The sequence below is a fragment of the Terrapene carolina genome, unplaced genomic scaffold, assembly GCF_002925995.2.
Source record: "Terrapene carolina triunguis isolate 2854851 unplaced genomic scaffold, T_m_triunguis-2.0 Scaffold93, whole genome shotgun sequence".
Classification (NCBI taxonomy): Eukaryota; Metazoa; Chordata; order Testudines; family Emydidae; genus Terrapene; species Terrapene triunguis.
Genome location: NW_020664444.1, coordinates 19,422,422 through 19,447,959, shown reverse-complemented (window position 1 = coordinate 19,447,959; position 25,538 = coordinate 19,422,422). Strand labels below are relative to the sequence as shown.

At 42.2% G+C, this 25,538-nt stretch overlaps 1 protein-coding gene across 3 annotated transcripts; it reads left to right on the top strand.

Moving 5' to 3' along the window:
- Nucleotides 1-1,243: 1,243 nt before the first annotated feature.
- Nucleotides 1,244-25,538, top strand: NDE1 (nudE neurodevelopment protein 1). Of its 3 annotated transcripts, none has more exons than XM_024220076.3 (9): nt 1,244-1,352; nt 9,756-9,883; nt 12,911-13,064; nt 17,527-17,675; nt 18,377-18,513; nt 20,341-20,520; nt 21,737-21,828; nt 22,833-22,984; nt 24,928-25,538. In XM_024220076.3, exons 2-9 carry the CDS (start codon nt 9,798-9,800, stop codon nt 25,019-25,021), a joined length of 1,044 nt encoding a protein of 347 aa, XP_024075844.1. In that variant the 5' UTR covers nt 1,244-1,352; nt 9,756-9,797; the 3' UTR covers nt 25,022-25,538. The 3 variants fall into 3 exon arrangements, with proteins under 3 accessions (XP_024075844.1, XP_024075845.1, XP_024075846.1); XM_024220077.3 differs by lacking the exon at nt 1,244-1,352 and adding an exon at nt 1,525-1,607; XM_024220078.3 differs by lacking the exon at nt 1,244-1,352 and adding an exon at nt 1,659-1,807.

Here is a 25,538-nt window from a genome sequence, read left to right as displayed (position 1 = left end):
ACCAGACACACCTACTGAGCAGGTATTTGTGTGCATTATAGTATAGGCAGACACCTATGGTACTTGAGCAACACTGAGTATGTCTTATCCCTATTAATAATTTATAAGCAAAAAGAACTGGATCCATATTCCACTAAAGTCAAATAATAGAGTACCCTTGACTTCATTAGGCTTTTGGATCATGCTTACTGCTGCTGGTGAACATTCTTGTCCTTCCCAGCATCTTGGAGACACAAAAACGTTATACTGGTGTGCTCACATCATTCATAGGTTCTGTTTAGTCTTACTGTGGTTTCTTGTGGAGACATGTCCCAAATGGGGAGATCATAAATGAGATGTAAGTAAATGCTGCTTTCTAATGTCTCACAGAGGGCCTAATCCTAATACATATTGACTTCAGCAGTAGCAGTACGGCACACAGGATCTTATCCATGGTAAGCAAAAAATGGATTGAGTGGGTATCTTGAATGTATAAATTTTGCACTTTTATGGCATTTAAAATAGTTACGGCTACATACTGAGATACCTTTCTGAAAAATTAACCTATGGAGTTAAAACTCGCAAGTCAGCCCAAAGGTGACTTTTTTTTTTTAAACACCACATCCTGAGGAAATTTTTATTTATTTTAAAGTTATGGGAGTCTGGAAAAAATACACAGTTTATAATATTATAACTGAGCTAAGGCAATGTAAGTTCCACTCACACTACAGATCTTACAAACTAATGCAAGTGCTTAACTTTTGTCAGTAAAAAAATTAATCACATATATTTGTGTTTGCAGAATTAGTGCCCATGTCTTCTTACGCTTTCGGTGAAGCCCCAAGCACACTTGTGGATGTTATAAAATAAGTAACACACCCATAAAAACGTAGATAATAATAAAGGGAGGAGGAAAGCTGGAGACTCCCAAGTTGCATTGCAGCTTGCTGAAGTATATTGCTTGCTCAGTACATCGAGTCTTCATAGCTCCACCGTATCCTGCCTTGCTTAAAGGGTGGAAGTCTGCTTGCGATCCCTGGGGCGGTCCTGCACCATGCCCTGCGCTCAGAGCCCTGTCCCACGACACCTCCGTCCTCCGGCCCGGCTGCCACTGAAAAGTTAAAAAAAATTCGAAAGTTTCTAAACGTTCCAGAAGCAGCATTTTACCGGAGCTGATTGGAGGAGCCTCTTCAGGCCACGTGACCCTGCAGCCAATAGGGTGTTGGGTAGAGTTTGGTTGTAATGGTTCGGATGGGGGCACAGAGACCTGGGCAGAGTAAGAGCTTGGGTTCGTACTAGTCCCGGCCGGTGGCTATAGGAGGGTGGCAGAAGGTGCCTGTACCCGGACTTGGCTGCTTTTTCCTGCGGAAGTGGTGAGCGTCCAGGGCTTTACTGGGTCTCTTGGAAGTTTGGGGAGGACAAACTCCTAGGATCCTCCTCTCCCATCTTCCCGTGTGGCTGCCACTGCTGTGTGGGGTCGGGACGGGGCAGGGAGGGTTTCCACGTGGCAGTGTGAGGGATGCATCCTATTGTGAGGCGGGGGCAGCAACAGCCCACTGTGTCCACATCCTGCTTGCATCGCTCTCTTCCTTTCTCCTTCTCTGAGGCTGCAGGGGGCATGGACTCGGGTAAGCCATCGCTCCCACCCCTAATTACCAACCTGAACCTTAGACTCTTTCTGGAACTGGACTTTTATGTTTTGTCGAGATTTGGAAATGTCCGGAGTAGTTTATTTCCCTTTCTGGGTTTGGTCTGGCAATAGAATCAGAAGCCCCTACTGCTGTGAGAACAGCCTCTCGGGCTGAGGCCAGGAAGCATCAAGGAACAAGTAGGTATTTCAGGAGAGAATTTGCCTGTTCTGCTGAGTTTCCTTAAGACAGTTTGAGACTCAAAAGTATTGGATTTGGATAAATACCTGAACTTTTGAATAGTCTTTTTTTTTTAATGAAGCCCTTTTTGCAGAGAGACTCCCATGCAATGATAACCTTCTTAGACTGGCCTCCGAATATACTATTAATTGTGACCTTCTCTTTGGGATGACCTCTTTCTCTTTATTCCCTTTTGTGGCATTTAGTTTTGGTAACTTGGGTAACTTTGTGGGTGTGAAAACCTTTTTTCTATGAGACAAACTAACCATCAGAAAAGAGGTTCGAGGAAGATTCCCCATATGAACTTAGTTCTCCCCTTGCCCTGATTATGGAACAAATTACTTGTCCAAACAGAATTTATGGATTCTATAAAAGTTTGGCCTGTGAGAGTTCTGCTTTGCTCTTACTTTTTCAGAGGGTCCTTCTCCTGTTCTCCCTTCTGGGTTTTTTGGGGGGGGACATGAAACTGCTCTGAATGTAAACTTCATTGCTGCCATTGTTAAATAGATCCTTAAAATATATTTAAGTCCCAGAGCTGTTTTGAACTGGCTTCTACAATTTTATATTAGAATCCAGCATAGAGTTCTCCTGAGTTTGATTAGCTCTGACTCTGATTGCAGTACAGTATTTCAATCCCCATACTAAAATTACTTTGAAGATGGTCTATGCCAGGGATTGGCAACCTTTCAGAAGTGGTGTGCCGAGTCTTCATATATTCACTCTAATTTAAGGTTTCTTGTGCCAGTAATACATTTTAACGTTTTTAGAAGGTCTCTTTCTATAAGTCTATAATATATAACTAAACTATTGTTGTATGTAAAGTAAATCAGGTTTTAAAAATGTTTAAGAAGCTTCATTTAAAATTAAATTAGAATGCAGAGCCCCCTGGACCGGTGGCCAGGACCCAGGCAGTGTGAGTGCCACTGAAAATCAGCTCGCATGCGTGCCATAGGTTGCCTACACCTGGTCTATGCCATGGTGATACGAACTGGTGTTTTGCAGTACTGTTGTCACTTCCTGGAGCGAAACACGTAAACATAATTTTTCTCACTGCAGAAGTTCATCCCATACCCCCAGAAAACTTTAGTTCCTGCATGATACAGTGGTTTTGTAATGTCTATGACCAAACTGCTTACAAGCAGGAAGTATGGCCAAATCTTTCCTTCTGGTTTCTACATGTATGAAAACAAACGAGGTGTAGCCAAACAGTTATAACCTTATGTTTTTGATGGCAATAATAAATTGTGAACAAAATGCTGGTAAAACCCTCTTCTCAACAAAACTACGAAATTGTGTAATGTATAATTCTGTGTGCTTTAGTTGTGTAATGGTGGCCTGTCCCCATTGGACAACCCCATATACTTAGCCCTGCCCGCCACACTTGGTATGGAGTGTGGGGTTTAATTAGTAGAACCATCTGGGTATGGAAGAACTGAGAGAGCATCAGGAAGCTATCAATGAAAGAGAAGAGGGACAGAGACTGCTGGGAGTGAAGAAGTTGTAGCAGGGAATCCTGATTAAGGGAAGGCCTGGGAGATCCCCAGTGAAGGGGTGTGGCAGAACCAGGGAAGACTTTGTTTGGTACAGTAGTTCGATTTAAGAGGGCAGCTGAGACAGTGCACCTGCATAGCCACCTCTAACCATGAGGGGGCACTTGGGAGGCAGCCGCTTGTTCACATGTGGCAAACAAACTGTTTTTGTTGGCATTGAAAAAGAAAACAGAAGATTCATGGAAACATTTTGATTGGTCTGAAGTCTCATTAAATCTTGTTTTTGACAACCTGAGTTTTGGAACAAATTTCTTTTAACCAAACTTTTCCCTTTGCAATTTAGGCTGCCTTGAAAATCTTGCCCTAAATATCTCTAGCACCTGACATGCAACCTATGCTTGGGTAGGGCCTTGTGTGAAATGGCTGGTAATAAGACATGGTGGGGCTGTATATTAATGTTTAATTTCAGTTCTTGGCTCACTGCAGGCACGAGGCATGCATCTGGGGCATGGAACAGTAGAAAAACAATTCATGTCACATCATGTTATCTTGTAGTAACAAATGTAGGGAAGTTTCAAACATGTACTTGCAGTCTCTACATTAGTTTGAAATTAGTTTACTGTAGGCATTACTTAGGGATAGATATAATGGAACAAAGCATGTTCCAGTCATGTATGGTCCCAGAGGATGCCTGGGGAGTGTACCTTATGGCTCATCTACATGGGAAAATTTACTGGCAGAACTATGCTGGTATAATCGTACTGCTACAGTTATATCCATATAATTCCCTGTGTAGATGCTTACTCTGAAATATGTATCCACAGAGGGGATTATATGGGTATAACTGTAATACTATAATTAGACCAAAATAGATCTGCCAGTAAATTTCCCTATGTAGACAAGCCCTTAGAAATCTAAAAAAAAATTCCCCTTTTCCCCTGGCCCCAAAATACATGTCACCATGTAGGGGCAAACAGGCTTTAGAGCAAATCCAGCCCTGATGTAAGTATATGCAACTCCCATTGAGCCAGTAAGAGCTATGCTTGCAAATTGCAGGGCTTTTGGCTCCATGTCTTTGTGGCTGTGAGGAAGAGGAGTCCAGAGGACCCTACTCCTGAAGACCTCCCCCCTTCGCCCCACTCTCAACCGTGTCTAATTTTGTTCGCTGTCTGAATACAAGTTCCATTGGGCCCATTAGTGCAACTCGTGAATCGGCCAGGGGAATTGCTATCCTGGAATTCATGAGGATCAGTACATGTTAATGTTGAACTCTGTCTTATGCTAGTGATGGGCTGACCCCAAGATAGGCTCTTTCCCAAAGTACACTCTCCAGGCTGGCTGGAACGGCAGTCTAAGCATATACCAGGTTCCTGGAGGAAGTGTAGAATGACCATTCTGACAATACCCAAGACCCAAAGATCAGGGTCTTTGGAAAAAAGAAAGTTCAGAGGTCCTATGCAACCCTATGTAATTGTTCATGTGTACTTATCTTCTTTCCTGGCCAACCCAAACTAGAGAGAGGTTAGGTATTGAATCTCTCTCCTCTTTTGAAAACAACAAGGAGTCTGGTGGACCTTAAAGACTAACAGATTTATTTGGGCATAAGCTTTCGTGGGTAAAAACCTCTGAAGAAGTGAGGTTTTTACCCACGAAAGCTTATGCCCAAATAAATCTGTTAGTCTTTAAGGTGCCACCAGACTCCTTGTTGTTTTTGTAGATACAGACTAACACAGCTACCCCCCCGATACTCTTCTCCTCTTTTGCCTATTCCTTCCCTGAATGTTCCAAGTCTAAAAAGCTTCTTTTGTCTCTGAAAATTGTCTATTTTTAATCCTCTATGAGTATTTGGGACTGGGGAGGAATGATTTGCGTGTATTAACACTAGTTGGTATCCTTTCCTTTCCAAAGGTCACACTGAATTGTAGTTGATGACTTTCTGCAGCTCAGTGCATAAATGGTGTTTCCTTGTCATATGTATAGTGGTTTAATTTCCAGAAAGACAAACTCTCTAGAAAAGGATGTTGAAAATATTTCAAGTTTCATGCCTACATCACATCCTGTTTACAGTGTCCACTCTGAATCCTGTACCACTGAGCTTCTATGTGTATATATATATATTTGAGATCTGTTGTTACATGCCAAGCTCTGCAAGTGGAATCAGATTTCACATTTACCAAACCCAACCATGTCAGCTTGTTAGCTGATGAGTGCTAACTAATGTGTTTGTAATCGAATCTTTAGACGAGGCATGTCATCTTTAGCACATGCTAAACTGGTCAAGCTAGGTTAAGTTTCCCATGACCCTAAAGTATGATACCATTCCTTTGTCTTGACTAGAATTTTAAGAGGGTATTAATTAGATCCAGTCACCTAGCTTGATATAACATTACACTTCTAAGCCCTAGGCTAGACAAGGCCTGTAAGAGAGCCTGAAGAGGACTTTGCAATTGTATTAAAATAATACATTTTCAAAACACACCCTTTTTGCCATCAAGACTGGGTCTTGGTGGTGGAGGATTCAACCCTTTTATTTTCCAAACACCAAACTTTTGGAGGTTTTTTTATAATTATAATCTGTTAGGAAACTGCACACTACAATGTAAATCTGAAGGTGCTCTGCTGGGTCATTTTCATGTTAGCCAAAATTTTTCGCGGAAAAAAATTGAGCAACAGGAGGGAAGTCTCTATTGAAATATTTTTAAGCCTCCTTGGGCCAGATCACATCCTTCATCTATGTGGACTCAAGGGTTATGGGAGGCACAGAAAAAGAGGAACACAACCTGCACAGCATCATATCTCTCTCACAATGAATGAACAAACAAACACCTTGAGGAAGCCTTTTGAAGTTGTGTGTGTGTGTGTGTGTGGATCTGATCCCATTAGGAGGTCAGGGTTGAAATTGGGGGGAACACAATCACTCAGTATGTTCAATGGTATTAGCATTAATTTGTTTCCTTCCCGCACTTACGGTAAGTCTTGGGGCAGTGGCTGCTTGTGACCCTATGGAAGGAGTGCTGGGAGGCAGCGTGGAATCAAGAGCCCTGATTCTCTCACTGGAGCCCCTTATGCCATTCCAATGGGGTAAGTGGGCATAGACTCCCCCCACAGGATGTCCTTATTTTCCTGTTGGCGTAGAGTTTCTCTAAATTGCAGCAGAGGCTGGGGCCAGAATTAGGGAGGTGTGACGGTGCCTTTATCTGTCTAGTTACTTACTATGCCTCATTGGTGTGGTAGTTGATCATCACACAAATGTTAATGGGTTTATCCTTTCAGTACCATGTAAGGTAGGCATATATTATCCCTGATGGGGATGGAGACATTGAGGGATTAACTGATTTGCCCAAGGTCACACAAGAAAACTGGCAGAGCTGGGAATAATAGTGATAATAAAATAACAAATTTCCTGAGTCCTGGTCAGGTGCACTTACTGCAAGATGATCCTTCCTTCCCATAAAACCACCTTTTCTTTTCCCACATCTTTTTACACCTTGGGAACCTGACTCAGACCACTCTGGAGATGGCTTCAGCCTCCAGCACATCGCCAAGATATGTGGTATCTGTGTGCCAAACCATCTCACTTCTCTGAGAGGTGGGAGAAGGACAAGGGTGCAACCTTTGCCCCAGCCTTCAATGGAATTTGGAAGGTTCCTGTTCTGAGTGTGCGGAAAACACCCACCGAAGGGATGATGTCTGTTTTTTTCTGGTGGGTTGAGCACGGTACTGGGGGTTGGCCACTCCTGATTTCTAATCTGAGTGACACATCTGACTTGTGGCCCAAGTGGCTTTCCTTCTCCCTTTCTGTTTCCCCATCTGTAAAATGGGGCTAATACTTGTCTACCTCCCAAGTGTGGTGTGAGGATTAATTAATATTTGTGCAGAGCGTTGAGCATGTGAAATGCTTATTAAAATCAAAGACACTTTCAACTCGCTAAAAATAAAGCGAGAATCTTAATTGTGCATGGTCTAGCTTCACATTACTAGACATGAAGATAATTTGGAGTGAGTCAGTACTTCCCACCCATCCCATTCTTAGCTTTTTCCATACATTTCCATAAATATATCCACGATTGGAAGCCCTGAGATGACTTCAGGAAATGTCACTAGGTCAAGTGTGGTGGTCTTGTTTGTTTGCAGAAGGGTGTAAACCTCTTTTTTCTTATTAACATTTTGTTTTTTTCTCTGGTCCCTTTAAACAAACCAAACTCCTCATGAGTTCTGGTTTATAAACACTTTCATGTTTTCCCCAATTCCTCCAGTCCCTCCCTCCCCCCCCCACCCCCCGGGTATTTAAAGGAAAGGATTTCAGAATTGTCTAATTCCTTTTGAGTGTCAAGTGGGGACTTAGGCTGTGATTTTTAAAGGCGCTCATGTGGTGTTCCACTCAGCATTGTAAAGCCTAAGTGATTTAGGCAGCCAAGTCCCATTTTCAACAGTGACCTAGGCGCTTAGGGTCCTAAGTCCCATTGATTTTCAGTGAGGCTCAGGCTTCCAATTGTCCAAGTCACTTTTGAAAATGGACTTAGGCCTGGCAATGCCAAACAAAGCAATGCCTAAAATACCTTTACAAATCTGGGGCTTAGATGCTTTTGAAACTGTTGCACAAAGATTTTAACAAATGGTGGGACAAGCCATGAAGACCTGGTACACCTCTACCCCGGTATAATGCGACCCGATATAACACGAATTCTGATATAACGCGGTAAAGCAGTGCTCCATGGGGGCGGGGCTGCGCTCTCCAGCGGATCAAAGCAAGTTCGATATAACGCGGTTTCACCTATAACGCAGTAAGATTTTTTGGCTCCCGAGGACAGCGTTATATCGAGGTAGAGATGTATCTGTGGGTATCTGTGTGTGCCTCGGATATCAGGGAGCATGAAAGCTTAGATTGTCTTTGATATTACTTTTAGCTGATGGGAGAAGTGGAAGGTGAAATGGGGCCACTGAGTTATTGTATTTCACCTGGTTTATAATTTGTGGATATAAGATTTTTTTAATCATATAATCCTGTTTTCAAGGTCCAGTCCAGCATTTCTTGCTCACCAAAAACTCCAGTTGAAATTGGAAGTTTAGGATGCATGTGAAATGCAGGATCAGGCTCTACAGCGTGACTGGAAAAATCTTCAAATGATCATTGGTGGTTTTGAATGTATTTGCTCTTTCTCTTTTTAAGCTTGCCATCTGGAGACTTACTGGCTTATTAATAAACAGATCTAAAGCTGAGACTTTAAAATTTGGAGTTGGCTTGCGGACTCTGCATCTCCCATTGACAGTTTAGGGTTCCAGTATTTCTGCTGCCTGACTTTGTAAATGAAGAGCCAGGCTCCACCTTTATTTATGGTCTTCAATCTGTGGAGGCTGCTATTAGGTTTATAATGTCAGCCTCTGTGTAATCCTTGCCTTGACCAGCATTGCACAGAGCAGACTGTCTAGAGGCCTTAATTGTGACCTTTCTCCACTCTGAGGCTTGGTCTATGCTGCCAACTTATGTTGGTATAACTACATCGCTCAGGGGTGTGTGGAAAATCCAACCTAATCTCCGGAGTAGACAGGGCTAAGTCAATTGGAGGCCTCCCTCTACCCATATGGGAGAAGCTTCACTAAGCACCAGAGAAGCACAGCTGCTCCGTAAGTGTAGACAAGCCCTGTGACTAACTCTCACAAAACCATTTCTATTTTAGTGCATTTATTATGGTGCATCACAGGCTTCAGAGTTATAGCTGTTCTATTGCATTCTATTTCTGTTCTGTACTTTATAGTGTCTTAGAGTTTAGATAAAAGGTAAAATTTAAAAAGTATCTAAGTGACTTAGATCTGTATGTTCCTAAATCACATAGGCACTTTTGAAACCTTTACCAAAGGAAATCATTATCCCCAGATCCTTTGTATGTTTCAGTGATGTTCCTTTGTAGGGGGGGTAACTGCCATGTCTCTGGGGTTGCTAAAGTCCAACTTAGTTGCATTTTCTTTTAGATCAGAGCATTTGGTTTCTTGCTCAAATGGCCTTTCTGTATTTCTCAGGGTGTCCCTCATTTTCTCACTAGGCAGCGTGTGTTTTGGGGTGTCTCCCTCCTCAGCTGCTTTCTGTACCTATTCGTTATGCTGGGAATGTCTGTTAATGTTCTGTTGACCAGTACCATGTAGTCAGGTAGGGAGGGGAAGACACTCAGTGAAGGTAATCTGGTGGGGTACCAACCTCCAATAGATTCAGAGAAACTTGAGAGAGAAAATCCCTATTAAATGATCTAGTCCTCCCTCTGGCATGTTGCGTATTTGACAGTGCTTTGTCCAATCTGGTTTTAAATGTATCCAAAGATGAGGCTGCTTCTACTAGGATAGATAATTCCACAGGAAGAAGCAATGGGATAATGCAGTAACAGGAAAATGCTAACTTCTAAATTTGCAACTTCTTAATTTTCAGGAAAACATGAAACAAGAATTTTAGACTTCTAGGGATTTCACCATGGAAGACTTGGAAGGAAATCACTTCAAATCAGTGGAAGAAGAAACCAGCTACTGGAAAGAACTGGCTATGAAATATAAACAATGGTAAAGGCAATGAATTTATGTCCATAATTTGTCTTTCTAGTAGGCTATAGATCCTGTAATTCATTCTATAACTTCTAGTGGGATGATAAAATCTGTGTAGAAGAGCCTGAGGCTACAGTACTCCAGGAAAATTAATAGATTCTAGGGCTGTCAAGCGATTACAAAAAATTAATTGCGCCATTAATCTCACTGTTAAACAATAATAGAAAACCATTTATTTAAATATTTTTCAATGTTTTCTACATTTTCAAATATATTGATTTCAATTACAACATAGAATACAACGTGTACAGTGCTCACTTTATATTTTGATTACAAGTATTTGCACTGTAAAAAAACCAAAAAAAAATAGTATTTTTCAGTTCACCTCATACAAGTACTACAGTGCAATCTCTTTATCATGAAAATTGAACTTACAAATGTAGAATTATGTTAAAAAAAAAAAACCTGTGTTCAAAAATAAAACAATCTAAAATTTTAGAGCCTGGAAGTCCACTCAGTCCTACTTCTTGTTCAGCCAATCGCTCAGACAAACAAGTTTGTTTACATCTGCAGGAAATAATGTTGCCCGCTTCTTGTTTACAGTGTCACCTGAAAGTGAGTACAGATGTCCTCATGGCACTGTTGTAGCCGGCGTCACAAGATATTTACGTGCCAGGTGTGCTAAAGATTCATATGTCCCTTCAAGTTTCAACCACCATTCCAGGGGACGTGTGTCCATGCTGATGACGGGTTCATGCGGAAGAGAAGAATGAGGGGGGGATTTGATAGTTGCTTTCAACTACCTGAAAGAGGGTTCCAAAGAGGATGGATCTAGACTGTTCTCACTGGTAGCAGATGACAGAACAAGGAGTAATGGTCTCAAGTTGCAGTGGGGGAGGTTTAGGTTGGATATTAGGAAAAACGTTTTCACTAGGCGGGTGGTGAAGCACTGGAATGGGTTACCTAGGGAGATGGTGGAATCTCCTTCCTTAGAGGTTTTTAAGGTCATGCTTGACAAAGCCCTGGCTGGGATGATTTAGTTGGGGACTGGTCCTGCTTTGAGCAGGGGGTTGGACTAGATGACCTCCTGAGGTCCCTTCCAACCCTGATGTTCTGTGATTCTGTTCAATAACGATCCAAAGCAGAGTGGACTGACGCGTGTTCATTTTCATCATGTGAGTCAGATGCCACCAGCAGAAGGTTGATTTTCTTTTTTGGTGGTTCGAGTTCTGTAGTTTCCGCATTGGAGTGTTGCTCTTTTAAGACTTCTGAAATCATGCACCACACCTCGTCCCTCTCAGATTTTGGAAGGCATTTCAGATTCTGAAACCTTGGGTCGAGTGCTGTAGCTATCTTTAGAAATCTCACATTGGTACCTTCTTTGCGTTTTGTCAGATCTGCAGGGAAAGTGTTCTTAAAACGAACAACATGTGCTGGGTCATCATACGAGACTTCTGTAACATGAAATATATGGCAGAATGCAGGTAAAAGAGAGCAGGGGACATACAATTCTCCCCCCAAGGAGTTCAGTCACAAATTTAATTAACGCATAATTTTTTTTAACGAACGTCATCAGCATGGAAGCATGTCCTCTGGAATGGTGGCCGAAGCGTGAAGGGGCATATGAATGTTTAGCATATCTGGCACGTAAATACCTTGCAATGCCGGCTACAAAAGTGCCATGCAAATGCCTGTTCTCACTTTCTGGTGACATTGTAAATAAGAAGAGGGCAGCATTATCTCTTGTAAATGTAAACAACTTGTTTGTCTTAGCGATTGGCTGAACAAGAAGTAGGACTGAGTGGACTTGTAGGCTCTGAAGTTTTACATTGTTTTGTTTTTGAGTGCAGTTATGTAAAAAAAATGTACATTTGTAAGTTGCACTTTTATGACAAATAGATTGCGCTACAGTACTTGTATGAGTATTTGTTTTTCATTTTTACAGTGCAAATATTTGTAATAAAAATAATATACACTGATTTCAGTTACAACACAGAATACAATATATATGAAAATGTAGAAAAACATCCAAAATATTTAATAAATTTCAATTGATATTCTATTGTTTAACAATGTGATTAAAACTGTGATTAATCGCAATTAATTTTTTTGAGTAATTTTTTTGAGTTAATCGCGTGAGTTAACTGCGATTAATTGGCTGCCCTAATAGATTCTAAGGCCAGAAGGGACAACTGTGGCTATGTAGTCTGACTTTGTGTAGAGGAAGCCTGCAGGGGCAATAGACCTAGATGCCTGCCGCATGCAGCATTCCAAAAGCGAGATCAAAATAACCTTTCAGAAATTCGTTTGAATCAGGAATATGTTGGCTAAGTAGGGATGGTTCAGCACCATCCAGAGAGGGAGTGAACTCCCGGCAGAGGAAGAAAGTCTTCTCTGCATCTCTTTCCAGTTCAAACTGTGTCAGGGTAAATGGAATTTTTCATGACTCAATATGTCAAATTGCTAATGTTTAAGGTTTGCAAATCAGGTGGCTCTATCCTGCTGTCAGTGGATCCCTCCTGGGATCAGGCCTTGAGATGGCGTGTTGATGGTCAATATTCATATCTGTTCTTAATGATTGTAGCAATATTTGAATGAACTCTGAAGGCAGGCTTGTTTGCCTTATATCTCTTGTATAAAACTTCTGCAAATGAGTTTTCACCCAAGTGAATATTTAATATAAATAGCTTAAATTTGCAGACAAGTGAGCATGACTGAGGATATGGTGCATAAAGGTAGGTGCATCCTATTGTTGTCTCGGACTCTCTTAACATAAAGACGGACTGGGTTGTTTGTAATCCACTGTTCCAGGACAGATTGCTGTGAGAGTGTAGGTGAACAAATATGATGTAACTATAGAAAGGCATTTTCATACAATCACTTATTTTCCTTTCTGAACACGTTTAGGTGACAAGCAGGCGTAGATCCTTCAGTTGCATTAGAGGAGCATTTTATTTTGTCATACATTTATACTAAGGCGAACTGAATTTTCTTGTTTTATTAAAATGAACCCAACTAATTCTGTGGCTGGAATTGTGCTTCCAGTGCAGAAAATACACAGGAGGAACTACGTGAGTTCCAAGAAGGGAGCCGAGAATATGAAGCAGAATTGGAGACACAGCTGCAACAAACAGAATTCAGAAATCGAGACCTTCTATCGGAAAACAATCGCCTTCGAATGGAACTGGAGTCAATTAAGGTAAAGGAACAGCAGAGAAAGGGCAGTGTGTGTGTGTGCAGATGATCAGGGAAATATGGAGTTGCAGCATTAGAAATATGGTGGTCATAAAGATGTTTACCAACAAATTGCAACAATAGTTTGCTTTGATAATAAGAAAATATCAATATATTGCCCCATTCTTAGGTCTGAATACTGTAGTTAATATTACTAGCCATCTGTTTGCTAAGACACTGGATGTATTTCGGGATGGATTCCAGATGGGAGAACCCTTAGGTTTGTAGTAGAATTCAGCACTGTACATTTTTTATATATATGTGTGTGTGTGAGAGAGAGCTTTATTTCTGTGTCATCCTTCCATGCATTTTCCGCCTTTGTTCTTTCTTTCGTTCTTTCATTGTACAATGCAAGTATACAGGCTCATATAATAGACCAAAGCAATAAAAGATATAATTCTCTCTTGCCACAGAGGGCAAGACAAGGGGCAGTGGGTTCAAACTACAGCACAGCAGATTTAGATTAAATCTTGGGAAATATTTCCTAACTGTAAGAACAGTGGGACAATGGAATTGACTGCTGAGGGAGGTTGTGGAAGCTCCTTCAGTGGAGGTTTTCAAAAGGAGGCTGGATAGTTATCTGACTTGGATGGTTTAGACACAACAAATCCTGCATCTTGGCAGGGGGTGAGACTAAGGTGAGACATCACTACTGGCCGGATCGGCGGGCAGTGATCAGTCCGGCGTAGACCAGGCTTTAATGACCATTGCGGTCCCTTCTAACCCTATGATTCTATGATATTGTCAAGATCCAAGAGAAGGAAAGTCAGTTGTGCTTAGCTGCTGCACTGGAATAATGGAATAAGTCCATTTTTTAAAAAAACGTAGTAGTTGTGACTCGCGTCTAAAATGTCAATTGGTACCTAATGTCTAGTTAGGAGGAAGCATGATCCAGTGGGAGTTGGGAGACTTGTTTTCTATTCCTGGCTCTGAAAATGTCTCTAAATTACTTCTCCCAGTCGTGTATAACCTCTCTGAATGTGGTTTCCCCATCTGTGACGTGGGATAATGAACTTGCAAAAAATGCTTTTTAAGATCTCTAAGGAAAAAATGCAAAGTATTTTATTTAGTAGGGAGTATAATAAACTTTTTTTTTTTTTACAAGAATATCTTGGGAGATAGTAATGATGGAACATGAGATGGTGATGCCATTGGGCTTAATGCCGCAGGATAAAAAGAAGTTAATCTGCTTCAGTTTCCAACAAGTACAAGATGCTGACGATAATCCTTTACAAAAAGAAACAACCAACCCCTCCCCACCCCTAATTGACAACTTTTAAAGAACTGCATTAAATTTATTTAAACTTGACAAAAGTTTGTCACCAAAATTTAATTCCTTTTCAAAAAATAATCTTGTTGGCATTTTGTAGCTAATCTGCAAATAATAATTTTAAACATCAGCTGTCTAAAAATGAAGTAAAACTGCTTAGCATTTTCCAAGGGCCAGTTCAATATCTGTGGAGACAGAGATTAATTTAATTAGATATACTTTACTCAATTGGATCCAGTACTCAGCTAACAGGAGTCAAGTATAACTGTTGAAACCCATGGGTTTCGCTATATGTGTTGCATACACAAGTACAGTAACTAGGTAGAAACATCAAAAGGGGATACTAAAGAATTCTAGTCCACTTTGAAGATACTGTTTTTCTAAACTTTGTGGGAGTTTTGTTTATTTCAACCCAAAGCAAATTCAGACATTGCTATTATTACAACATGTGGTTTAAAACAAAACAATCCCATATAAACATCCTTACAATACTAATCGTGTAACCTCTTGTATGGAATGTTGGCCTAGTTTGTTACACAAGCCACATAAACCCATTCAAGCTGACATGTTTGGGAAAGAGGAGAAAAAATATCTCCGCAAAAATAAAACTTGCAATCAATTCCCATGAGGGAAGAATAAATTCTTTCTTAGCCATGGGGCAAGGCTGAGAAGCAACATTACCTGGGCAGTTTGGGATAGAAATAATAAAAATTGACTCAAAAGTGGAGAATAAACATACTGCATTAGGGAAAAAAAAATATTGTTCTCCACTGCAAAGAACTTGATTAAAACATATTCTGTGCGACACAACGTCTTTAACAATTGGCTTATTCATGCAGACTGAAAACGACACTAGCAGCCTGCAAGTGAAGGAACAGTGTCTCCATTGATGAGCAAATCAGCTGACTGTTTATTACAATTAGCTAAAAACAAAGGCCCAAACTTAGCAGTTCTGTCTTTTGTTTGAATCAGTTCAAGAGAGAAGCTTTAAACTCATGAGGCTGTTGAGCAGCATTGTTAACAAGGACTCGCATTCACTTCTAGGTCAACAATACAAAGTTTGCTAGGCCCATGCGGTTCATGGCTTTGAGCTTCCCAGGCTGCCCTCTGCTTTCTCCTCTTCCCTCCAAAATACAGTTCACACTAATTGGAAAAAATGCTTCAGAGGGTTTGTTTAGTGAATCTTATGTGACTAGCTATAGGTAATTGGGCTATGTGTTTGGTGACTTTTAAGTTAGACTGGTAACTATCCAAGAAATTCAAAATGAGAGGGACCAAAAGTGTTAACACTTTTGATCCTATAATCAATACAGAATTTCTTCAATTAAAAGAAGGTATTTCCCCAACTTCAGTCTCTGTACCACTTAATACACACACTGAAATAGCGCTCTTTAAATAAGTGAAAAATAGGCTACAGACCTTGCTTTTTCTCAACTTTTTAATTCCAGTATGTGGATTTGTTTTCAGTGACTTTAGTTTGTTATGCTTAGATCCTACAGTTATAAATGCTTTAGGTATGTTAATAGATGGTAATCTTGGGACCACAGAAAAAGGAATTGGCATGTTAAGGTGATCCAGTGCCAAGGTTTTGATGCCTAAATTTTTGCAGTACAGGCTAGATTGCATCTCTGCCCTAAAGGGATACTGACATCCTCTTTAAAAAATGTTGTATTAGTAACATAGGCAATAATCCCAGATGCATACATCTGAAAGAATTTTAAGACTCTAGAGCCCTGCATTGGGATCTGCTAGTGTAGAACCCTGAGCCTTTGAAGAGTCTTGCAGAAACTGAAAGGACTTTACAGGATCTGTGGAAACAAGCCATGATTAGGCACGGGGATATAATAGAATATTCACCAATTATGCTCCTAATATATAGAACCTCAGAGTTACAGAAACCAGAGTTATGAACTGACCGGTCAGCCACACACCTCAATCAGGCAACAGCAGGGACCCAAAAAAACCCCCAAAGCAAATACAGAACAGTACTGTGTTTAAGTGTAAACTACTACTAAAAAAAAATTGATAAGGTAAAGAAACTCTTTCTGTGCTTCTTTCATTTAAATTAAGATGATTAAAAACAGCAGTTTTCTTCTGCATAGTCAAGTTTCAGAGCTGTATTAAGTCAATGTTCAGTTGTAAACTTTTGAAAAAACAACCATAACGTTTTGTTCAGAGTTACAAACAACCTCCATTCCCGAGGTGTTTGTAAGTCTGAGGTTCTACTGTACTACCCTTTTGCTCAGTTTGGACAGTTTCACTTTTTGTTTATAGTCAGTTACCAAGTCTTGTGTTGCAAATCACTGGGCACCGTAAAAATACTGACTCTGAATTATCTGACCTCCATTCCTGTGCTTAGAGCACCAAAGCATGTACTCACTGAAGATCTAGGTCCCCTGCACAGGTCTGTTGTGGCTGTTGGTCTTGAAGTTGGTGATGGGGTGGGTCTGCCACCTGCATGGACTTAAAGTAAAGGGACTAGTATCTGCCCTCCCAGTTGTCTCCAAGGCACTCTTCTTTCCTCCCTCCTGCAGTCTAGGCTCTCTTGTGATGTGCTGTCTGCACTGCGCTGCTGAAACACACTGATCATGCTCTGCCTGGTCCTGGGTAGAAGAAGGAAGTACTGTTTGTCTGGTACCTATGTGTGCCTCAGACAGAGCTGGGAGCCCATCTATGAGCATATGAGATGGTGTTGTCTTGTGCCTCTCCCACAGAGAGAACCACTGAAAATCCCAACTCCCTATAGAGGATAGAACTGCTTCCTCCCCATGAAGGGCAGGAATGGGGGAGGAGAAAGAGAGAGAACTAGTGTAAGCACTCGTGAGAGTAGGGAGCAGTCTGTGATGGAGGTGAGTGAGGCTAGATCTCCTAGCTCCATCTACCTGTAGGGAGCGAGGAAGAGAGATCCTGCCCTCCCACCCACAGCCAAGAAGATTGCTCCTGGGATCGGCTTGTGGAGGTCTGGTTTGATGGAAAGAGGCTAGCGTCTGTCCTTATTGGTTTTAGCCCATGTGAAAGGTGGTAGCTCTAAGATGGCCTAGCAGGACCGCCTTCTTTCTAACTGGGAAAGGCTGAGTAAGCACAGCGGAGCAAAAAGGAAGGAAGGGGCTGTGCGGTGCTAAATCCCTGATGTGGTGGTTGGTTTATCTTTGGTTAGGAAAAAATTGAAATGCAACATTCAGAAGGCTACCAGCAGATCTCTGCGCTAGAAGATGACCTGGCACAGACGACAGCTATTAAAGATCAACTACAGAAGTACATTCGAGAACTCGAGCAATCAAATGATGACTTGGAAAGAGCAAAAAGGTAATGCAGGTGCTCTTAACCCTTCCCTACCCAGCTCTTGTTCTCTCTTTTGTGAAGCTAGCAGAACTGAGCATGTCCATTTCTATGCTGTGCCCGTTAGTGCTGTGGTACTGTCTGCTCTTGCTACAGGTGTTGAGCTGCTGCCTTCCTACAAGTGGGTGAGTGGAATATGAGGCTGGTCAATGTCTTACAAGCTTGAAATTAAAACATTGGAGCTTCTCACACCAGAAATACTGCAGTTTCTTTGTGTCTGAGTTGATGCTTTTAGATGTGCTCAGGGCCGCCCAAAGAGGGGGGCAAGTGGGGCAATTTGCCCCGGGCCCCACAGGGGCCCCGCAAGCCCTGGCCCGGCGGCGGTCCAGGTCTTTGGTGGCCCCGACGGCGGTCCGGGTCTTTGGCGGCCCCGCAGGGGCTCCGTGAGCCTTGGCCCGGCGGCAGTCCGGGTCTTCGGTGGCATTTCGGCGGCGGGGGACCCTTCAGTCACTCCGGGTCTTCGGTGGCGGGTTCTTCAGTGCTGTCAAAGACGTGAAGCGACTGAAGGGCCCCCTGCCGCCGAAATGCCGCCGAAGACGCAGACCGCCGCCGGGTGAGTACAAGCGCCGCAGCTCCCCCACTTTGCCCCAGGCCCCCTGAATCCTCTGGGCAGCCCTGGATGTGCTAGCAACCTAATGACTTCTGTGACATTATTTTTCTACACACAGAGCCACTATAATGTCTCTGGAGGACTTCGAACAGCGTTTGAACCAGGCCATTGAAAGAAATGCCTTTCTGGAGAGTGAGCTAGATGAGAAAGAGAATCTCCTGGAATCAGTGCAGCGATTGAAAGATGAAGCCAGAGGTTAACTAACTGATTTATATACAGCCCTGTCCTCCCGCCTTCCAAAGTTTTCATTAAATCCTCCCCTCGAATATGGTGTCGAGATAGTAAGAAGAGAGAGACCTTAGAAATGCTGTCGATGGAAGCTTCACTCTCCTTGATGAAATAGAGAGCCTGTCTGGGCACTTGTCTTGGATAGTAGGTGCATGCTGCTCTCCTCTCTGCTATACCCTGATGCCTAGGGAGAGCAGGATGGGTGGTATTGTAGCTTTTGGCATATTTCTACAAATCGGAGGCATGCTTTGAAAACACATTGTAGAATTCAGTGTTTTGTCAGTTGGGCTTTTAACTATGTTGGGTGCATTTTCTAAATATTCTTCTAACGTGTAGAAACGTCCAAGGAACTTGTAGCCTTGTCCACCCGGCTCCTCTGAAGTACTGCTGTCATTCTATAGCAGACCATGCAGGCAGAGATATATCCCAGAACGCTCTCTTCTCTGCTGTTGCCTCTGTATTTTAAAACAATAAGAAAAGCTGACTGGCTTGCGGGGATATGGTCTGACTGCCCACTTCATTGTCAGCTGACAGGACATGAATTTTAACAAATGCAACAGAGATATTGTCAACTTCTGTCATGAGAGCGGAGCCAGTAAGGAGAATAAAGGGACAGTGTAATATGGAGAGCGAGTGTGTAACACAGACACCATGAATGAGTGCTGATTCCCCTCCACGACTTCAGCAGTTAGTTTCCTGATTGTTGTCTCTGGCAGTAGGACCAGAAGAGAGGAAGGATGACTTTGTAGCTAAAGAACTGGACAAGGAATTGGGAGAACTGGGTTCTCTTTCCAGCTCTGTCACAGACCTCACATGGCCTTGGACATGTCACTTCACCTCTCTGTGCCTCAGAAACCCATCTGTAAAGCAGGGATACTAAATTCCCCATTTTACATGGATGTAGGGAGGATAAGTTCATTCACATTTGTGTAGTGCTCTGTTATTAGGAAAATGAGCACCAAAGAAAAACCTACAACTAGACAACAATACTGGGAGGGAGGGACCTGTGCTTGTTTTGGGGAGGAAGTGGCATGGAGGGGAGGGACCATAAGCTTGAGGGTGTTTTGAGTTACACTATCCCAACAAAGCTTAGTTTGCTGATCTCCCATTCTGGAATCTGGGATTTTGAACCAGTTATAAGTGGCTAGTGCCAAGATTCGTGGGGTGTTGGCTGGGGTGTACATGTTCTTTGGAAGCTGAATGTGATTTCTTTTTTCAGCTGTGGTTGGTGAAACACTGTGGGGCCAGGGGTGGCCAACCTGTGGCTCCAGAGCCGCATGTGGCTCTTCAGAAGTTTAATATGTGGCTCCTTGCATAGGCACCAACTCCGGGGCTGGAGCTAGAGGCGCCAACTTTCCAATGTGCCCAGGCAGAGGGGTGCTCACTGCTCAACACCTGACTCTGCCACAGGCCTGCCCCTACTTCCCCCTTTCCCCCGAGGCCCCTGCTCCTTCCTGCCCCCTTCCCTGAGCCTTCCACACCCTTGCTCCTCCCCCTCCCCCCAGAGCCTCCTGCATACCACAGGAGGCCTGGGGAAGGAGGGGGAGGCGCTGATCAGCATGGCTGCTGGCAGGCGGGAGGGAGCTGATGGGGAGTTGCTGATGTATTATTGTGGCTCTTTGGCAGTGTACGTAGGTAAATTCTGGCTCCTTCTCAGGCGCAGGTTGGCCACCTCTACTCTGGGGCTATCAATGTTAACAGCGTTCTTTGACAACACAAAAACACTTCTTGCACCTAATAGCTTCGGATTGGGATGTGTATCCAAATGCTTTGTACCTTTTCCTTCTCCTTTAGACTTAAGGCAAGAGCTTGCAGTGCAGCAGAAACAGGAGAAACCCAAAACACCGATACGAAGTACACTGGAGACAGAAAGAACGGACACAGCTGTGCAAGCAACCTTATCTGTGCCTTCAACTCCTGCAGTTCATAGGGGACCCAATGTCAGTATAAGCACCCCAGGAACGTTTAGAAGAGGTAAGAGTGAATGGCATGTGCTAACGTAAGGTTAATGTACGATACCAATAGTCGTTGAGTCATTTTTCCTGGTACATGTTGAATTTCTATCAAACTACTGACTACAAAAGAAGCTGAGAAATGTGGAACTGAACATGACCGGTATTGAAGTGTTTAACACATTGAAGGACAGTAATCTATTTTGAATACCTGTCATGGGTTCAGTATGAATGTCTGGGTAGATTTATAGCCAGTGCATTATAACTCACCCATGTTGTATTAAAACATGAACTTAAAAAAAAAAAAAAACCTTCCGGAGCAAGGTAGTTCACTAGGTTATAATTTGCACTCATTAACCATCCCTGAATTTCCATGAGTTTGGTAGAAAGGAGATTGGAGGTCTCAGCAGACACACTCATTTGAATTAGCCAGTTAGAGATGGAGGTTGCTACTTTAGAGATGCTTCATTCTGGAACAACGGGAGACTTGTCTGTACTAAATTATAAAATATGGGCTCTCACCAGTGGTACTAGTTGCTCATTTTTATGAGCACTAAAAATTTAAATAACTCCCAATTACACCTGCCCAGACTCTTTAAATTGAGTAAAAAGGAATGTTTAGAGAACTTCACTGTATTGTGTGTGTGCACATACACCGTGAGTGTTTTCTTGTGATTGTGTCTGATACTAATAATTTAGTGTTACAGTTCTAGTAAGTGGTTAATAAAGTGTGTGTATATCCTGACTGTGGTACTCTTAGCCTAAAATCCTGTGTTCCAGCTGGAAGCACTTGATATGTTATAGTATGTTCACATAAAAGAGAGAGGATCCAGGAATTCTTGCAACACAGGCAATAAAGCTTTGGATCATGTGATCTTCTCTGGATGACATGTCTTTTTAGTTGCTGTCTTTCTCTCTTTGGTTCCATTGCAAGTTATAGAGACAGACTAGAACACTTCTCATGAAATCTAAAGGCTTAAAAGCTGCTTTCAAAACCAGTGCAAATTAAAGTCCAGCATCTCTTCAGTGCAACTTGTCATGTCGGAAAGATGCAGTGATTTATATTTCCAGTGGGAATGAAGAGAATTGCAGTTCAGATAAAAAGAGAGGAGAGACGATTGCTACTCACCATGTACAATCTCTCTTTAGTGCTGGTGGGGAGAGTTAAGGTTTTGCTAAGTTTTCTCATATATAATGAGTAAAATATCCCTTTTATTAACCCTTCCTCTCTCTCAAAGGTTTTGAGGATAGTTACAGCGGGACCCCTCTCACACCAGCTGCCAGGATATCTGCGCTAAACATTGTGGGAGACTTACTACGGAAAGTAGGGGTAAGAAGGATCAGTCATTAGCTAGAGCTATGCCGAAAAGTGATGGCGGCTATGTTTGTATTATGAGAATGAAAACCAGCATTAACCCTTTGTACCACTGAATGAGTTAAACTATAGAGATGAACTCAGACCAAAACTTGGATCCAAACAGACTCTAATTCTGCATGAAAGAGATTAGAAAATTGTGAACTTTATTTTGTAGCTCAGGCATCTGTGTAGATAGAATGTACCTCAACAAGGGCCAATTGTTCTCTCCTGTGGCTTTTGCCCCACTCAGTGTGCCAGCCAGAATAGTCTTTTCTCCCTTCTGGGTGTCTGAAATAGCATCGGGAGGGGGAGGGAAAAGTGGAGCAGGCCAGTGTGAATGAGTGCCAGGCTAGGGGAATATACTGCACTCTCTTCAAGAGTGGTGCAGCAGAAATGCTGCCCAGGAGGAATTCTGGCTGAGTCCTCCTTTGATGTGCCTGATGGTGCCTGAGGCAGAATCTAGCTTGTTGGTGATTACTGCTCAAGTCATGTGTTCAGGAGACCCCAGGCATGCCACAGGGTGGGTGGGTGTGTATTGGCCTTGGGGAAAAGGTTTGAAAGAACATTTAGTTTCATAAAGAAGTGATGCTTATAAAAGCAGCCTAGTTATAAAAGGCGTGTTAACCTCTGGGGAAGTCGAGGCTCTTGTTGTTTAACTAAACAGAATGCTCCGTTGCTTCTCCATCCTTAACATAAGAGCTAACTCCTTTACCTCTCTCTTCCCCTCCCCATCCTCCACAAAATACAAAATAATTTTGCCATTTAATGAGACACTGAAGGGCCTGATCCTGAAGCCAGAAGGACTTGTGTATCAGCAGCACCTCTTCCTTCAAATTCAGAGCTCATGTATAGATTTGGGACTAGTAGCTAAAAGCTTCTTCTATTGGAGTCCTTGTAAATTATTAGAAAATCCTTCCATGGGCCCTTTGTTGGGGAAGAGAATGTTGTTTAACTCTCAGACAAACTGTTTGCTTTAGGCTCTGGAATCCAAACTTGCATCTTGTCGAAACTTTGTGTATGACCAGTCTCCAAACAGACCCGCCATGTCCTCATCCATGTATCTGAACAAGAGCAGAGATGGCCTTGAAAAACGATTGAGCAGTTCCCACATGCCTTTGAGCGATAACGGGTAAGTGCTGATTGGCTGCAGTTTCTTAACGCTGATCCTGTGGTTTGGTTATACACAGATCTTGATGCTCTAAAGTGAGTCTGAAGTCTGGGGCTGAAAGCTGGGAGGTTGGTGGTAAGGTACAGAGTGGCTGGGGATCGGGCTAAGAAGAGTATACTCTATCAAAATGCCTCCTGTTCTATGTTTCTTATGGCCATCTTCTGACATTTGCAAACTGCTCCTTTCCAGTCAGATATCCAGTTCCTTGCTGGTTGAGCTTCCTATAAATGGTCTATCTTCCTGATATGCCTCACACTTTTTGCTGGCTCCTTGCGTAAAGCAGTGGTCTGATCTGACAGAAGTAAACTGCTCACATGAGGAGAAGGTGGGGAGCCAGTTGAGCCATTGTGTTCTGACCAGTCCTGTCTTGAGTGGCTGGAAAATGCTTTCTCTGTTTACCTTCTGGTAGACCTCCCAGTCCCTTATAAAATTGAGCCATTACATCTGATGTTAACCTGGAGATAAGTGTTTCTCAAAAGGGATGAACTACTTCAGGATCCTTTTTGCATTGCACTTTAGCGTAATTGAAAAGAAGATACTAAACAGGGCATGGGCTAGTGAACTACAACAGGCTAATGTATATTTCCTTTAAAAGCACATTGTCATATATTGTGTATCACATGATAGCTGACCATTCAAACTAGCTAGCTGAAGGCTTTAAGTGTAATGGAAACAGTAATATTCAAACAGGAAATTTTAGAGAAAGGGTAAAAAATTCAGAAATGACTTGGCCATTTAGGCTCCTGGGAAGCTGTCGCAATTCTGAAAACTTTACCCCAAGTTTTAAATGTTTAACACTATCTGTTGAAATGTGCTGTGCCAGAACTTAGTTTGGTGTCCTGTTTGAAAAACATATTTAATTTATAGAGAGTATGTTAAACACTTTCAATATAAATGTACAATCCAGTGTTTTATTTTGGGCTCCTGGTGAGTGGGATGTTGACAGCCAGGGGGTCAGATAAAGATTTGTATACTCCATATACTTGTGTTAAAGGATGGCCCAGGTGATGGATGGGGAGCCTGCTTCCCTTGTCACTACTTATGCTCTCTTTTTATGGGAGGACAGAATAATAAAAGTTCTGCTTTTGCATCACCAAGGCGCTTTCCTGGGATGCAGCTGCTGAGACCTGTTCTGTCTAATTAAATTAAATTCTAAGTCTGGAACCTTGTACATTTTTGTCTGAACACTTTAATCAGCTTTTTGTAAATAATCAACAAGGGTGTTTCCAGCTGCAGCTCAGTGCCTGTTTAAGCCCTGCCCATGATCTAGTCCACATTCTTTTCTTCGTGAATCAGATGCATGCAGTATCCATTTCAACTTGCACATAAAATGCTAACCCAAAATATAAAAATGCTCCTTCTGGAGAAGAAGTTGGATAACTCCAGATTGATTGTATTCACTCGGAACCAACTAGTGCTGGAATTCTGGTTATTCTCATTGCCCTATTACCAAAAGCAGTAGCACTTAAGGAGAGTTTCTGATGCAGAGTTGCTACTGTGAAAGGAAGAGCAGAATCTTCATGAGCTCTTGTAGATTTTTCCTTATTGCGTTTTATAAATGTGTTTGCATTGTATGTGTAAACAATATTCCTATTGAAACAGTATTTTAGCACCAGCAAGCATAATACACTTCACACTAGTGGGAAAGAGAGAGGTACGTTTTAGCCCCATTTTACAGATGGGAAACAGAGCCACAGAAGTTAAGTGATTTACCAAGTTAGTGTCAGAACTGCCATTTGGATTTGAGACTTACTGTTATGTCTGTTAGTTCCTTGTGCTGTTTGACGCTGAGTGATGCATTTTACTACACAGCAGTGACCTAACAAAGATTGCAAAAACTGAACATGCATGTACAGTGAATGCAATACATTGCATTGCAATCGTGTTGTTGTTTGTATTTACAGGTTAGGGAAGCGCTTGGAGTTTGGAACACGGCCTTCAAATATTCCTGCACCAATGGCACATTCCCCACAAGGTGTAGTCAAGATGTTACTTTGAGAAGATCCTGAGATGACGAGGCCATGATGGTTTAGGGTGTTTTTGTTTGTTTGTTTTGTTTTTTAAACTCTTGTCTTTTAAACTTTTAACAGAATACTAACAAGCAGTCACAGTAGTTAACTTGAATAATGGTGGATGAGAACTACACAGAGCAATTGGTAACAGTCCCCTGCAATCTCAGCCTTTCCCCCAAGACTGAGTTGTGTGGTGCTGTGACAAAGCAGCGCTGCCGGTTAGTCCAATACTGTGAATCGCTTTCCTACATCAGCTGCTGTAAATAGCTTCTTTAAAGCTGCTTCTGTAACACTGCTGGTCAAAACTAATGACCTGCTATATAATGTAGAGACAAGATTCCTCCCCATAAACACTGAATTATTTTCTGTAGCACAACTACTGTTTTAGCAAGAGTTATGGTGTTATAACTTTCTAGTGCAGTGTGCTGCATGCATCAGTGGCCTAAATTAGAGAAATGTTTGTCTCCATCTACATTTTAGTTCCATGGCAAGATTTTTTTTTT

Bases quoted from the DNA above. Each gene is read 5' to 3' on its own strand.
- NDE1 (XM_024220076.3), top strand. From the start codon at position 9,798: ATGGAAGACTTGGAAGGAAATCACTTCAAATCAGTGGAAGAAGAAACC. The intron at 18,514-20,340 runs GTTAACTAACTG...CTTCTCCTTTAG, and splicing joins ATTGAAAGATGAAGCCAGAG to ACTTAAGGCAAGAGCTTGCA. The intron at 20,521-21,736 runs GTAAGAGTGAAT...TCTCTCTCAAAG, and splicing joins CCCAGGAACGTTTAGAAGAG to GTTTTGAGGATAGTTACAGC.